At 47.0% G+C, this 16,653-nt stretch overlaps 1 protein-coding gene across 6 annotated transcripts in view; it reads left to right on the plus strand.

The window, feature by feature from the left end:
* Nucleotides 1-16,419, plus strand: part of KCNQ2 (potassium voltage-gated channel subfamily Q member 2) — a 67,596-nt gene extending 51,177 nt beyond the window's left edge. For 3 of the 6 annotated variants that reach the window (XM_054392124.1, XM_054392125.1, XM_054392126.1), the window contains 5 exons: nucleotides 5,700-5,923; nucleotides 6,258-6,366; nucleotides 6,912-7,043; nucleotides 14,217-14,340; nucleotides 15,688-16,419. In XM_054392124.1, coding sequence (XP_054248099.1) covers nucleotides 5,700-5,923; nucleotides 6,258-6,366; nucleotides 6,912-7,043; nucleotides 14,217-14,340; nucleotides 15,688-16,419 — 1,321 coding nt within the window. Of the gene's footprint in view, nucleotides 1-5,699; nucleotides 5,924-6,257; nucleotides 6,367-6,911; nucleotides 7,044-8,508; nucleotides 8,617-14,216; nucleotides 14,341-15,687 lie in introns of all 6 variants that reach the window. The other 3 variants (XM_054392122.1, XM_054392123.1, XM_054392128.1) reach the window with 2 other exon arrangements.
* Nucleotides 16,420-16,653: the final 234 nt, after the last annotated feature.

Raw genomic sequence — 16,653 nt, forward strand, 5'->3', positions numbered from 1 at the left:
AAAATTATCTCACAATCTTCTTAATCCATTGGAAACCCTGAGAAGGAGGTTTATACACTGTGGTTCTTACAGTCAAAAAGGAGTCTTGAACTTTGGAGTAGCTACAAGAGCATTTGTGTCATCTGCATCCATCCTGGACGTAGTGCTTTACACCATGCTGTAGTAAAACTTCAGGTTAACCTTGAAGAGACATAAAAATAATTCATATCTCTTGTTTCTCTGGACCTTTGGGCTGCCTGCCTGCAATCCCTCACTGCACAAAATCTGAGGGGAAGATGCCAGCAGCTCGATGCATCTAAAGCTGAGTGCTAAAAGCTTTCATGTAGAATGCATGTAACAAAATAACAGCAAATATTGAGGCAATGATGGAGGACTTAATGGAGTTAAATTAATAGAAAGCTCCTCAGAAGCTGTAGTTTCTTAATGTACTAAAGCAATGATCTCCAGCCAATAAATGCACACATCATCGCTCCGCAGTGTAACTATATCAAGCCAAATTATCAGGTCTATCAAATTCTGTTTTGTAAGAGACTTTTCTGGTGTCAACTCAGAGAGATGAAGGCACCACATAGACTTGAGCACAGGAAGAAATGGCACCCAGAGAAGCGAAGGCAAGATGTTTGCAGAGGGTGTGGGTGTTGCTTGCTTAGGAACACTCAGCCACTCAAAGATGCAGTCTGGCTGCTGGCTTTGCTCCTAAAACACTAGATAGCTGACCTGGCTAAGGGCAAAAGGTTGCAAACATACAGAATGTGCCTGATGTGATGTTTGACAGCACTCAGCAGCAGCATGGGAGAAAGCTTTCCGTGATAGGAAGAGTGGAGTGACAGTAACAGGAGAGCACCAAAATCCAAGGCTGAAGACATGCTGCAGTGTCCCAACACTCAGCTGCAGAAAGGCTTACTGGTGGCTGTGGGGATGGTGCAGCTCTGCTCCTTCCTCTTACAATTTCAGTGACTGCCTTCAACCCAAGCCTAACACCTTGGCTGTGGATGAGGAAGAGCAGAGCAGTTACTCACCATGGCATTGATCGTGGGCTGACCTTTTGTTTTCCTTACACCCAGGTTGCTCTGCTCCTAGAAGCTCCATTCTCTGGGCTGAATTCACCTTTGAAGTGGCTTTTCTGAAATTACTGGAGGCAAATGAGGCTTAATCCTGGTCCTCTCTTGATTTCCAGCCTAGTCATGGCAGGCTTTCTTTCCTTAGTGTCTCTTGTGGTTTCTGCCTCTTATTCACACCTGCAATCAGACTGGAGTCCAGTGCTAGCCACAAAGGCTGTTGTTCACTCCTTGAACCCCTGCCTGGCTTTAAGAAGCTGTTCTCATCTGCCACAAAGCACAAACTGGATTAAAATCCAATCTCATTTCCCAACAGGAGATAACGTTTCTCTCCTGGCCATAGCTTCTCAGAAGAATGAACACAGTTCGTGGCTGAGTTCATGTGCAGGGATGGGTCTGGGTCCACCTCAGTCCAGCTCAGCTTGGCTAATGTTTGCTGCCTATAAAAGGAGAGGAAATTAAACCATTGCTCAAGAGTGGTTTAAAACCAAAGACAAGACCTTACAAAGGATACCATTTATTGATCCAAAATTACTACTGATGTAATGAGTCCACATTTATTAAAGTGTTGATTTAATGCTATCGAGGATTTTGGAATGAACCCCAAACCAGAGGGTTCCAAACAGGAACCTTAAGGAAGGTGATGGCAGCTCCATTTAAGGTGTGTTCTTGTGTGTTTGCTGCTGAGTGCTGGGCTGTTGGTCCTAATCAAACCTCATTGAAAAGCCTACCATGATAGTGAGCACCTTTCTACCATGTGTGGGACCATCCATTGGTCCTCTTGTGTTTGTCCAGCATTTTTTGACGGGCAGCAGAGAAAAATCAACTCAGTTTCTATCCTTTGTTAAATACAAGTCAAACCCTGAAAGTTTTGTAAACTTTCCCTAAAGACAGCCTGGAAACATGACATTTTTGTTATAAAACACATTTTTAATGGATGCCAACTGAAAGTGGTTGTGAAGACCTAGGAGCTCAAGCATGTTCTGTTATGCTGTTAGGGCTCCCTTCAGTCTTTGTCTCCAGTTGCCAGTCTGGTTTTCTTCCCTTGCCCCTGGCATGGGCAGGTGCCTGCCTGATGCTGTCAGGCCTGCAGGCTGCAGTTGCTGGGGATGTGTGGCTGGGTTGCTGCTCTCCTGTTCACGTCCCCAGCACAGAACCCTCTGTGCTCTTCTGAGGTTCATTTGCCATCTCCTCCAGTGACATCCAGTGCCACTTCCCCGAGACACTCTGCATGACTTTCTGGTTGAATGAGAACATGATCTTGGACTAGCTGACAGCATCTCTCTCCCTATGGCTATATTTCTGTTGGGCTTTCCTAGCAGCTCCTGCAGATCCCAACAGCTTTTTAGTCTGTGGGGGTTGTACTTGCATGTGATTCCAGGTGTCATTCCCAACCAGAGAACTGCATGGCAGAAGGGAAAATTCAATTAATTGTTCAAATTGTCTCATGTCTGTGTTAAAACAAAGAAGGTACATCGGGTGTTGGCTTGGGGTTTTTTTTCCTGCGTAGTGACTACTCCAGGAGTATACCCCACCCAGACCTGAGTCGTTTATCAGATTTTTCTGGGATTTTTTAATGCGTAAAAATGTTGCACCCCATTTTCTCAGACATGAAGCTCTTTGCTCATAACTCTCACTCAGTTCAGTGCTTTCTTCTTCTTCTTCTTTTTTTTTTTTTTTCTTTTGTGATTCTTGCAAACATTTGCAGCATCTTTGTAGTGGGAATGGAAAAATGGCCCCAAAGAGAAGTGCTACTTTACTCAGTGATAGGCAACTGGTTTCATGCTGAGATTGGTGATGGGAGCGGCTCAGCAGAAGATGAGGCACAAAGAGATGGCTTTGAATTCTGAATGTTGGTGTATTGATGATTCTCATTCTTATTATTATATTTGTTTTTTAAACAAACCCAGGTAGTTCAAAGCATTAGTATGACTGAAATGCAGGAGATTCCAGGAATATTCTTCTGGAAAATCCACTAAAGTAAAGGAAAGAAAAAATCCAATTGGCCTATTTAGGTTAAAATGACAAATAAAATTCCAATCTGGTTCTAATCTAAGAAACCCAGTGTGAGAATTGGGAACTAGAATTGGTTTTAAGCCCTTGGCTCATTGTCTGCTCTAATTTTGGTAGCATTAGTTACCAAGGCTTACATCCAGAAAGGTGTTTAGGTACATGCTTGTTCCCAGATTCCTGGGTGGATTTGTCCCTCTGATCTGATTTTCAGCTCTGCTGAACATCTGTTGGTCCCATGGCTTCCAGACAGACTCTGCAGATGGGCAGTGTACTGGAAATGAAACCTCCAGTCTTTACCTGAACTAAACCTACATCATTAATTGGAGCAATTCTGCCTTTTCTAACTCAATCACAATCAAATTTTATTTCCTCTCAAATCTTTCAATGTGAAGTTATTACCCAAACCATGGCCACAGATGACACTGTCCTGCATCCCAGGAGATGCTCTCCCTGGTCGCTTCAGAGCTGTGCAGCTCTGGAATATGCTGCCTCAGCACCTTTCTCTCCCTATCAGTGTTGGAAGTCTCACAATGTGAAATGACTTAGTAAAAATAGCAGCTTCTTACTCAGCAAATCTGTTCCCTGTGTGGCTTCAAGTCACATCTTCTTCCCTTATGGACAAACCCAACTGTCTGTTCCCATCAGCATGGTGCAGCTGGAGAGCAGGGACCTGCCTTTGCTTTGCTTCAAATAGCAGCAGCTAAGTTCTGATTGAAGAGCCTTGTGCCAGTTCTGAAGGCAAAGGAGTTTTGGCTCAGAGTTTTAAGGTGGTCTTACTGAGAGACAGAAAAAAACCCACAACAGGTCTTTGGTTGGTGACCTGGAAATCAAAATTCCTACAATGTTCTTCCTGCAAATTGAGTCAGAGTATTGGCAGCAAAACACTTTAGTCGCCACTGCACTGGTGCAAAGTATTGGGAATTACACCCCTGGCTTTGCTCAGTTTTGCTTTACCTCTACAGAAAATATTGTCTCTGTGTGCAGGCACCTTGTGTCTGACCTCCATTAATGTCTTTTAATCATCAACAGCTGTCAGCAAGTATCAAGCTATTAGAATTTATTACAACTTATTAAACTAGTAAAATATCAAACTAAATGCAGTTTGGTTTCCCCAATGCTGCCTCTAGAAAGTTTGCCCTTTCCCAAAGATTCACCAAACCTTCTTGGGTTTGCAGTTTTCCTGTGAAAATGCATCTGGGTTAATTACAAATTCCAGAATTTAGAAAATAATTAGAGCTGAGGAGTCAGTAGAGTATTTCTCAGTGAGATCCTCTCTGTTTCTGGAGAAAGATCTCGGGAGAGATCTTCCATTCAAACCATAATTACAAGGTTTGTGAAGAAATGGGGTTTTAGTAGAAAAATAGCGATGAAATGCCGTAAGCTGAAGTTGTGAAGTTTCATTTTGCATGTTTATGACACCCTGGGGCAGACCTGCAGCTAGATGGTAGCAAGCTTTTAGATTGGATCTTTAGAGGATGCATTGGAAGTGTTTGTGCTTGGGTATTTCAATATACAGTTGGGGAAAGAGGATCTTTTGGGCTGTGTAAAAGGGGCAGATGGTGTTTTAAGAGGAAGGAACTGCAGGAGGTGAAGAAAGGTGTACCTGAAGGGGATCTGAAGAGAAGTTGGAGAATCATAGAATCATAGAACTGTTGGGGTTGGAAGAGACCTTTGAGATCGTCAAGTCCAGCTGTTCACCCAGAGCTCACAATCCCACCACTGTTGCTAAACCACTGCACTAAACCATGTCCCTCAGTGTCACATCTAGGTGGCTTTTAACTACCTAGAGGGAAGGTGACTGCACCTCCCTGGGCAGCCTGTGCCAGTGCTTGAAGCAGGGACTTTCTATAAGGGTAGGTAGTGCTAGGGCAAGGGGCCATGGTCTGAAACTAGAGCAGGGGAGATTTAGGTTGGACGTTAGGAAGAAGTTTTTCACTGTGAGGATGGTAAGACACCAGAAAAGGTGGCCCAGAGAAGTTGTGGACACTTCATCCCTTGAAGTGTTTAAGACCAGGCTGGATGAGGCTTTTGAGCAGCCTGGGCTGGTGTGAGGTGTCCCTGCCCTTAGCAATGGGCATGGAACTAGATGGTCTCAAAGGTCCTTCCAACCAAGCCATGCTTGGAAAGGACAGGCCTGAGCACCAGAAATGTTCCAAGGAAGTTAAAAGTTGAAGAGAAGGGCTTTTCAGATTTGGTGTTTCCTTATTAGATGCAGGGTTTGGAAGGCAGTTGTGAAAGAAAAGCTTCCTCAGTGCTGATCGGAGCCGATCGGTGATTTAAGGACTCATGAGCTCATTGTGGAACGTCATCCTGTCCCGCCAGCCCTGGCATCCCACGAGAGGCTTCTGTTTAAGTCCTCATTATTTTCTCTCTCTTAACGATCATTCCCATTTCACTCATCACAGTGGAAACACATCCCCAATGCTTTCTTTCAAGAAAATCAAAACAATAAAAGAAATCAACAATGAAAAAAAAAATTAACAAAGCCAACAGCAAATCTGCATCTCACTGCTGCTTGGAAGTGCTCTTGGTTTCTAACGGCTGGTGGGGAAGGACTGTGTGGTTTCCAGAATGACTCCTCCTGCTTGTCTCCTTTTTGTCTTTGTTTCATCATGTTTCTCTGAACAGTCAGAAGGTCAGTTTGAAAGATCGTGTCTTCTCCAGTCCCCGCGGTGCTGGCACCAAAGGGAAAGGCTCTCCACAGGCTCAGGGCATCCGGAGGTCCCCCAGCGCTGACCAGAGCATCGAGGACAGCCCCAGCAAAGTACCCAAGAGCTGGAGCTTCGGAGACCGCAGCCGAGCCCGGCAAGCCTTCCGCATCAAGGGAGCAGCATCGCGGCAGAACTCTGAGGGTGAGGGCCTGGGCACCGTGCTGGCTGTGCCACATCCGCCTGGTTTTGAACATCTCCGGGGATGGGGACTCCACCAGCTCCCTGGGCAGCCTGTCCCAATGTCTGACCACTTTTCCAGTAAAGAAATTCTTCCTATTATCCAGTCTAAGCCTCCCCTGGCACAGGAGTCATTCCCTCTTGCCCTGTCGTTAGTCACTTGGGGGAAGTGGCCAACACCCCAACACCAGCCTGCCTCCAACCTCCTTTCACGTGGCTGTAGAGAGCAATTAGCTTTCCTCTCAGCCTCCTCTTCCTCAGGCTAACAGATTACCTTTATTCCCTCTCCCAAACCCAGAAGCAAGCCTCCCTGGAGAAGACATTCCTGATGACAATAAAAGCTGCAACTGCGAGTTTGTGACAGAAGATTTGACCCCAGGGCTGAAAGTCAGCATCAGGGCAGTGTGGTAAGAGAGGGAAAGGGGGGAAGCAGTCCAGAAAAATTAATAATAGAGGAAAAAACATAACCAAAATAACTGTGAAGCCCAAGCAGAGGTGGCAAATGCTGCTGGGTCTGTGCTGCAGGCTGCTTTCCCCTGGGTGGCCTGTCCTCCTTTGCAGAAAATGCTGCCAGAAAGGGCATTTTTTTGCTGAGCGAAGGGAAAAAACAGAGAAACAAGAAAATCTCCTGCAGGGATGCATCCAAACAATCATCCTCACCAGCTCAGAGATTTAATGCTGACATTTAGAAAAGTGCTACAGTGAGGCCACTCACACAGCTGATAGCCCAAGGGGCATTGAGGACCTGCTGCTGAGCACAAGGCTTCAGCCTTGAGGCCTCACATCCTCTTTCCCCTTTCTCCTGTTACTGTATCCCCTCCCAAGCCCATAGGGTTGGGATTGATTTCATTTCTCTGCCAAAGCAGCTCCCTGCAGTGCCTTTTCTCTGCAGTAAGTAGGTCAGGCTGCAGCCCAGGGACTCTATTTTGCCTTTGCTCTCCATCTCCTGCAGCATTATGAGGTTCCTGGTCTCCAAGCGCAAGTTTAAGGAGAGCCTCCGGCCCTATGATGTGATGGATGTCATCGAGCAGTACTCAGCTGGCCACCTGGACATGCTCTCCAGGATCAAAAACCTTCAGGCCAGGCAAGAGAACCCTCTGTTTGCTTTGATTTTTCATTGGTTTTTTTTTTGGTCACTGTGTGGAGGAGAGAGACATTTTCCTTTGTAGATGCAACTTATGTTTCCTTCCCAAGAGAAAGCTTCACAGGAAACACCAGTGCTTGTGGCTGGAAACCACAGGGGTGAGCAGGATAGGGACTGGTGATAAGGGTACTGCACCACTAAAGATGGCTTAGTACCACCCCAGGACAGACACACAAAAATCACAGCTGATCTTTCTCCTTTACTGTGGACTTTCTGTTATTGTAATATATCCCTAAGAAAGGCAAATCTGTTTCAAAAGTGGATTTGGGATTTAGGACTACCCGGCAGTTTCATTGGTTTCACTGTCCTCACTGAGCAAGAGATCAGTGATGTTGATGAAGTGGTCATCATCATAGCCAGAGGGTCACCATGAGATCCCATGGGCGGTCACCTGCCCGGTACAGCTGGCACCCTGTGGATGAGATGTTTGCCTGGGGTGGCTGTGGCCAGTGCTGGGTCATGCCCAACTGGTGCTAGAAGTACAGAAAGGTTGTCATGGGGCACCTTGGAGAACAGATCCTTTCGTTTCCCTTCAGCAACCAAAGCACCATGTTCTCCCTCCCAGGGTTTTGGGGGATGAAAGCCCCATTCAAACAAACTTCTGGGGAGTTTACCTGCCCTTTCCTCTTCAATCATGAATGCCTCTGTCACTGTGTCTGTAATGTGCTCTTTCAGTGTTGTGTTCACTCTGTCTCATGTCTCATCCTGACACCCTGCCAGCCACGGATGTCTCCCATTCACTGAGTTATCCAATCCCACAGCATCTCACCAGTTCCTAAGGGCTCATGGCTCTCTGAACGAGCTGAGGTTGGGTTCCCTAGCTCTGGAACTGAACAGAGGGTGAATAGATTGTTGCTTATATCCAACCCCCCCTGGGGGAAGTTGCTACACAAATGCAAACATATTCACAGAACCCCAGAATCCCAGCTCTGGAGACCTGCCAGGCCAACCTCACTGCTAGAGCAGGGCACCCTGCAGCAGCAGCTTGCCCACAATGTCCCGATGGATTTGGAATCTCTCCAGAGAAGGAGACTCCACAACCAATCTGGACAGTTCCAAGGCTCCAGCACCATCAAAGTTAATCTGTTTTCCAGAGGATAAATCATGTTGCCTGCTCTGTCTGGGGTGGGGGGGAATCTCCTCATGATATTCCAGTGGTGCCTAAACTCCAAATCTCACCCCATGGTGGATAAGACTCTGGCTTTCACCAACAGCCAGGTGGTAGGAGAGAACCTTCTGGTTCCAGTGGAATCTATTTTCAAATCCTCTTGCTCTGTCATTTCTAGGTTTTCTGGTTGTTTCTTTCTGCAACTTTTCTGACCAACTTTTCTCTACATGTTGCTTCATTATGCATTTGTTTTGTGTTGTTGTTTTGGGGTTTTTTTTGTCTTATTTACTTTGCCAGGATAGATATGATTGTGGGTCCCCCACCCCCTTCAACTCCCCGGCATAAGAAGTATCCAACCAAAGGATCCCTGTATTCCTCCAAAGACTCTCCCCAGTACTCGCCTAGGTTAGGATTCACCAAACCTGCTGCTTTCTCTGGAGTTTTTCCTTTGCTTTAATGTCAAACCCCTTTCATGCCAGTTACATGACGGCAGGGCAGCTCTCTGCACTCAGCCAGGCTTGCTGCTCTTCATATACTTTCAGTAAGGAGCTGTCACACCAGGCAAGCCAAAAGAGACTGACCAAAAGCTGTTCATGCAAACATCGATAGCCCTCAGGCCCTGCAGCAGGCATATTGTTTGTTCTTAGCCTTCTTCTAGGTGTCAGGAAGCAAAGTGGTGTCTTCTTTACAATTTCAGATGGGATCAAGCTAGCTTCAAATGTAAAAGGTGGAATATATACCCACAAAGCCACTCTGAATTGGACAACCTGATTGCTAAAAGATGAAACACTCCACAGAGGATTCTCTGCAGCTCTTTGTAGTGATGAGTTCAGTGGGCAAAGTAGGAAGGAAGTGTTTCATATCCAGTGGTCTCTTTATCTTGCTGATGGTAGCTCTGCTGACCATGGAGGGAAAAAATTGTTAGAGATACAAACACAGGAGTAAAAAAAACTTGTGAAATCCTGATTTTTCGAGATAAAAGAGAGTCAGACACAGTCCTGAAGCCCACAGCAAGATTTTTCTCATTGCTTTTATTTCAGTCCTCTCCCTAGTTGAAAGCATCCCTGAAGATGATTCCATGAGGAACATATTCTCACTTAAGTTTCTATTTTAGGACATTTTGAAGTATGGTCAGCAGGGCCATGAACTGAGGTCTGGTCTGCTGGACCATCAACTGAGCTGTGTTTTCACATTGTATTGAGACTATTCCATCTCAAAGCAAGTAGAAATATTTGCCAGAATGTAATTTTCCATGCACAAATAGTAGGTGATTTTTAAATGCAGCAAGCATGGCCTCCAATATTTTCATTCTAAATGTACTTGCTCTCCCTAAGAGCTGATACTTGACAAATCTCTGGATTTTTGTTGAAGCAGATCTGAGCAATCTTTGCTAAAGGAATGAGAGTAAAAGGACTATTGCAAGGTTACCTTTTACCACTCACCTAGCTCAGAGATTGAAGGAAAAAAAAAAGAGTTTTCTAGAAGCCCCAAGCTTCATACTTGGGAAAAAAAAGATACTCTCAGAAAAATATTTTTCATATTTCTCCTCCCTCCAGATGATGAGGCTGAAATTAGTCTTTAAAACTGAAATCACTTTCCTGTCTGAAGAAGCATTTGGCTTTTAAAAGAGCAATACCTATTCAAGTGGATTTTGTTGTATTTCACCTGTAAGAGGAGGTGTGCAACAAGCCTGCACCAGAGGCAGGATTTTAACGTGGAAGCTTGGGGCTCACTCACAGCAAAGGTGATTGATGAGCACTAGGGTGGGAAGCTTCAGACTGGGATGCTTGTTTTATTCAATCCAAATCTGTGGCTGTATCAGCTTAGTGTTAATGAGGTTTCTCCCACCACCTTGATTTTACAATGTCTGATGCTGATGGCCACACTAAAAACCTGCTCACACATGCCCACTAGGCTCAGGGGCATTCGACTTTTGTAACAATTACTCCCTTTCTCAATGTGTTTTCTCATTTCTTCTTTATTGAGCTGTTGCTGGGAGGTTCCAGAAAGCAGCAGAGTAACGAAGGCTGCTCAGACCCCTGCTCCTACCCACTGGAATCCTTGTGCTGGGTTTCATTCTGGAAGCTGCATCCTGTCTTACACCCCAGTGGCACTGGTGAGGTGCTCACGGTGCCTGGCAGATGGGAACCAGAGCTCTGAGCAGCCCCACATCCAAAACCTCTGGGTCAGGCTCTGCTGTTGCCATGACCTTTATCATCTCAGTGCCATGGATCCATGCCATGGGGACGTGTGCTGTGGGGTCCCCATGGGCTGCACCACCCTTTCTTTTTAGCCTCCACAAACCCTCTTTTAGCCAAGTACTGGCCAGGGAAACAAACCCAAGTGATGTCTCATCTCAACCCATCTCGTGGATTGGGTTGTGGTGCTCTAGCGACAAGGGCTCAGCTCAGACAAAAATGTTTCTGCGGGCAGCTCCTAATCAAAGGAGCTGGATCCCAGTGGATGCGCATGGCTGTGGTTTGGCTGAAGGTGTTTGCTCCATGCTGCCCACATAGACCATTTGGATGAAATTCCCTTGATGATTTAGCATAGAATAGGTGCAACCTCAGGGAGAACTTTTAGCCAACAGATGCTGCTCAAAATATGTCTGGAGCAAAGCTGATTTCCTAATGAGGAGGTAAGTAGCCAGTCCTGTGACATGGATGAAGGGGGTTTGGCTTCAGTGCCTGGATTGTATACTCAAAGCTGTAACAGATAAAGAAAAATACAATAATTGGATTGAACCTATGTTCACAAACACTTCATTTTTATCTCATTTGAGCTGTTTGACCTTTTGATGTCTGCTTCTGCCCGAGGGTGGCATATAACGCCTCTTTGCATGCACTGTTGGCATGAAGCATAATGAAGCATGAGAAAATCTGCACCTGTGGCTGATGCAAGACTTGACTTTTTTTCTTTTTTTTCTATCATTAGAAAGAAGGAAGGACACCAAAGTTGACTTGAAATAGCATCCCCCTTTCTCTCTCCCTCCCAAGCTAAGACCTAGCAGACCCTCTTGAGGATAGCAGATAGCCTAGTTTGTCACATCAGAAATCTTTGAGTCCTCTTCTGTCACCAAGGAAAGCACACAGGGCTGTCTCTTTCAAAGCCTCAGCTGAACTCTTCCCTCAGCACAAGTGTTTGGCATAGCCAAAATAAGTGTTGGGAAGATGTGGGGCTCCCCAGGGGATGTAGTGTAGAAATGAGGTTTGGTATCTCAGATGAATGGTCCTTTGCCACTCAGTAGGCATGCAGACTATGCCCCTACTGCTTACAAAGGAGGAATATGTTCTTTCTTCATCCTTTGAGCTTTGCTGCCTGATATGGACAAAGCCTCAAGCTCTTTTATAGCAGCTAAAAGGACCTTCTGCTCTTTGCAGTGCTCAGCTAGGTTACAGGTGGGTTGGGAGCTCACAGGGAAATTCCTCTCATCTCTAGTATCAGATAAGGCAGCAATGATATCTGTCTGAGGGTAGGAGCACTCTCCTCTGGTCTAATTTCTGCCATGGGAAGAAAAGGGGTGGGAGACTTCAAGCCTGGTTTCTCCCATCAAGAGAGGAGGACTTGATTCACCTTCTTCTCCCCTGTCTGCAGTGAAGACAGTGGCCCACAGCTGTCCACTGTACCATCCTTGGTGCAGAACCTGCCTCCAAGGCAAGATCTGGCTTCCTGGTTTCTCAGAGCCGTAGATGACCATCTCAGGAGTCAGGACTTTGTTAAAGTATAGACAAGAAAGGAATGAATCATTCAGGAACTCTCCTGGGCTCTGATATCAATCGAACTCTGGACAAGAGCTTTGAAAGCTTTATGGGTGAACTCTGTGCAGGGCTTCAGTCCTGCTTTTAAATCACAGCAGGTCTACAGTCAGGTGGTGTCCAGCTGGAAGAGGATGGAAGAAGTTGGTTCTCTTCTAGATACTGGTGGTCACTCCATCTGTGAAGCTCCATTTGGCCTCCTGTGCTTCATGTGGGTCATCTGAGGTTTGCTTACTGCATAGCTCATCTCTTAAGGTCAGGGCTAGAAACAGGGCTGCACAAGACTCTCTGCTATTATGATCCACCCTAACATGGCCATGTCCAGCTTTCCTCTGTGTTACAATCTGTCCTGCCTCCCTCTCTACTCAGCACCTGTTGAAGGACATCTCACCTCCCTTAGTGGACTTTGCAGTGCCAGTGCCATGCTAGATGAGACACAAGGAGAGCACCCTGATTGTTCTTGGTCTTCTGCAATACTCAGTAGCTTTTAGACTTGGGGGCCTCTTGAAACAAAAATTCATTGTTTTATGAGTTTCCTTGCTTGTGCATACAGGAGAGGAGGTCGTACAGTGCCTGTACCACGCCTTGACTTGTGATTCCAAACCCAGGTAGCCCAAGGTATCCAATTTAATGTCCTAGGATTCCTTGTGCTGTGTGTCCTGTCAGTCCTTGCATCCCTTGTGGGGAGTTCCTGTCCCTGTCAGTAGTTTCCTTCTCCCATTACAAGAGAGAAATAAGGCATGTGTATTCCTCACACTTGTAATCAGAGCACTTGCTGCTCCTCCTCCTCCCCTGCTTGCTCCTAGGAGAAGGATCAAACACGGCTTTTGAAACAGCCTGGCCTCCTGGCACGTCCCTGCCCAAAGGAAGTGTCTTCTGGGATCAAAGATAATAGTTGTTGGAATATATTTCCTGATTTTGGTGTGATGTGCACATCCACTTCATCTCTTGGAGCCAGACCTTCTGGTGCTGTAAACTGCTGTTGCTCTAACATAAGCCAAGTGAGCCTCGCTGGTCCATCCCCACCGGTATCTGTCCCTTAACAGCCAATGTGTGTATGAAGTCCCTGTTCAGTGTACAGCAAACAGAGGGCTCTTGTGTTGCAAGCAGCCTCATCTCTCATTCCTTCCCTTGTTTTTTTTTTTTTTGTTCATTTTCCTTTGTCTGTCTGCATTCAGCTCCTCCCTTCTCCTCCTCTGGTGCATGGACCCCTGGCCCACACGGCAGAACTGCGTGAGAAGCATTTTGAGTTTTCTGCTCCAGATACCTCCACTTGGTTTTGGTCAGGTTAATTAACATTTCTTGTCCCCTGCCACCTTTACCTTTGGTGCATTATGCAAGAGTAAAGTTTACCTGCTGTAGAATGAGGTTAGAAATTGGGCTGCAGTTAAAAAAGCTGTCCCAAAACTGAGTTGCACCCCCTGGCTTAGGAGGGGTCAAGAAGCTCTGATGTTTGCTCTATAGAAAACTTCTGTTTTATGCCTCAAAGAAAATTGTCTTCCACCTTCCAAACTGCATCTGCCTTCCCTCTGCCTCTGTCTTCTGAGCTGTATATGATCCCAGATGGTTCCACACTGGGAATGAGATGTTGCAAATGTGTGTAAAGAAGTTTGTACCAAAGAACCTGCCCCGTGGCTTTCTTTGGCTGCTGATTTGTCAGCAGTGTCCTCTGCGGGTACCAGCTTGGAGTCCATCCAATGATTCACTGAGACAATTTGCTAATGTTTGGTGAGTTATGACCAAATTCACCCTTGATTTAATTCCACTGAACCACTGTGCATGACATCTGCTTGTCTGGATCTTAGGACTAGCAGCTCATTTTCATGGGCATGATCATTACACACTTCAGTTTGCGTCAAGGAGAGGAAAGGCTGAGAAAAATAAATAATCCCATTGGCAGAGGCTGAACAGAAGACTTGACCTTGCCACTCAAATACCAGTTTCTCAGTACAAATAAGAAGTGGATGGTCTGGCAGGAAGACAGCTACAGAACTTCTTTGCAGTGGGTAAATTTGCTGTGCATAATGTGTCAGGTCTGATCTGTACAAGCAGCCATGGGTGATTTCCAACTCTGCTAATACTGCTCTGAGTTTTGCATCCGAATTAACACTGCAGTGCCACTGCCTGTCTGTCAGTAAGGTGAAGTGCTGGATGGCAGAGGCTCAACAAGCAGAGCCCTCCTCACCTGCTGCCTCAAACTGACTCCAGGTCCTTCCCTGGGGTGGGGTGGGGATTCTCTGATCCTGGTAGAGTTGACCAGATCGTTGGGAGAGGCTCCTCCATGACCGACAAGGATCGCACCAAAGGGCCAGCTGAAGGGGAGCTTCCTGAAGATCCCAGCATGATGGGCAGGCTTGGAAAGGTGGAAAAGCAGGTATGTGGGGTCAGGAGGGAGTATAGCAGGGGTGTTGAGTGCATTGTGCAGGGGGCTTCTTGCTTTGTTTTTTCCCAGTGGGATGTTAAATAGGGACTAAGAGTATTTTGCAAGAGAAACAAGGTGGGTGTTATGAAAGGGCACCAGATTTTTTTTGTTCAGGTGCCCAAATGCTTCTCCCAAAGCAGAAACTTTGGAGTCTGTGGTGCAGAGGCTTTCTTGTTTAGTTGAGTTACCAGAAGGTTATGTTGTATTTGGAAATGGTACAGTAGCTTCCTAGGCTCATTGATGTTGGAAAAGCCCTCTAGGATCATCAAGTCCAACTGTTAACCCACCACCACCATGCCCGCTAAACAATGTCCCAAAGTGCCATGGCCACAACGTTTTTTGGACCTCTCCAGGGATGGTGACTCTACTTCCTCCCTGTGCAACCTCTTCCAATGCCTGACCACTCTTGCAGCAAAGAAATTTCTTCTAATATCCAATCTGTGGTTTCTTTGTCACGACATTACACATGCTTCAAATGAGTCCTGGGCTGCTGTAGCTCTCAGCCTTAGAGAAGATGAAAATCTTCCTAGACGATAAGGCTCAGAAGTCCCCTTGGCCATCTAAGCCCAGGCGAGTGCTAAATGCAGGAAAGGGCTGAAAGGATGTGTATGTGTGCTCCAGATTTCATGGAATTTGGTGTCTCTCAAAAAGATTTGGGTCCAAAGCAGGGCCACAACAATGATCTGAGGGCCAGAACCCTCTGCTGTGAGGAGAGGCTGAGAGAGTTTGGGTTGTTCAGCCTGCAGAAGAGAAGGCTCCAGGGAGACCTTCTTCTGGTCTTTGGATGCTTAAAATGGTTGATAAGAAAGCTGGGAACAGACTTTTTATCAGGGTCTGTTGGGACAAGACAAGGGGTGATGGTTTAAGTGAACATTAGGAAGAAATTCTGCACCATGAGGGTGGTGAGACCCTATCCTGGGTTGCCCAGAGAGGGTGTAGATGCCCCATCCATGGAACCATCCCAGATCAGGATGTTTTGGGCTCTGACCAACCTGCTCTAGTTGCAGATGTCCCTGCTGACTGCAGGGGGTTGGCCTGGATGACCTTTAAAGGCTTCTTCCAACCCAAAGCATTCAGTGGTTATAAGAGCTTAAGGAAAACCCTGTAACAAGGTGACGAACTCAGTACTTCAGAACAAGACAATTAAGTATTGTCCAGAAGTTTCAATTTGATGTAGGTCAGTGCAGGCAGAGCCCAGCCCAGCCCCAAACCTGCCTATATGGGTTGGATGTCACTTGAGCTCAGGATGTGCTGCAGCCCTCATGCTGCGTGTAGCAGTAGCACTGTGGTGTGTTGCAGGTGCAGTCCATGGAGAAGAAGCTGGACTTCCTGGTGAACATTTACATGCAGCGCATGGGCATCCCACCCACAGAGACAGAAGCTTATTTTGGGTCCAAAGAGCCAGATCCTGCCCCTCCCTACCACAGCCCCGAAGACAGCAGGGAGCACATCGACAAGAACGGCTGTATCATCAAGATCATCAGGTCCACCAGCTCCATGGGGCAGAAGAACTTCTCAGCCCCTCCAGCCCCAAACAACGCATGCCCCCCCTCCACGTCATGCCCGCAGCAGGGGTACCAGCCGCAGGGGTACCAGCGGCAGGGCCACAGCTCCTCTCCTGTGGGTGACCCTGGCTCGCTGGTGCGCATCCCGCCCCCGCCCTCCCACGAGCGCTCCCTGGCAGCCTACAGCGGGCACAGGGCGAGCGCAGAGTACCTGAGGAACGAAGACATTACAGCCAAACACCACGAGAGTGCCATGAGGGACAGCGACACCTCCATCTCCATCCCCTCGGTGGACCATGAGGAACTGGAGCGCTCTTTCAGCGGCTTCAGCATCTCCCAGTCCAAAGAGAACTTGGACATCCTTAACAACGGTTGCTATGCAGCCGTGGCCAAAATCAGACCCTACATTGCAGAAGGGGAATCAGACACCGATTCTGACCTCTGCACACCCTGTGGGCCTCCTCCCAGGTCGGCCACGGGTGAGGGACCCTTCAGTGACATGGGCTGGTCAGCCCCCAGGCAGTGAAGCCTTCTCGCCGTCGCCGGGGGCAGGCAGCTGCCTGCTCAAGCTCTCCACATGGCGAACTTCTCAAGGAAATTGACAGCTAAGGCTTTCCTCCTTCTGGGACATCCTTAGCTGGCTGATGCTTTCTTGCAGCTTACTCTGGGTGGGGGGGAATGAGTAGGTCCAAGCCTGCATTTGTGGAAGAGATCACAGCGGTGAGCAAACTGGAGCTGTGAGGTCCAGATTTCTTTCATA

This window comes from Indicator indicator, chromosome 24, assembly GCF_027791375.1.
Source record: "Indicator indicator isolate 239-I01 chromosome 24, UM_Iind_1.1, whole genome shotgun sequence".
Taxonomy (NCBI): domain Eukaryota; kingdom Metazoa; phylum Chordata; class Aves; order Piciformes; family Indicatoridae; genus Indicator; species Indicator indicator.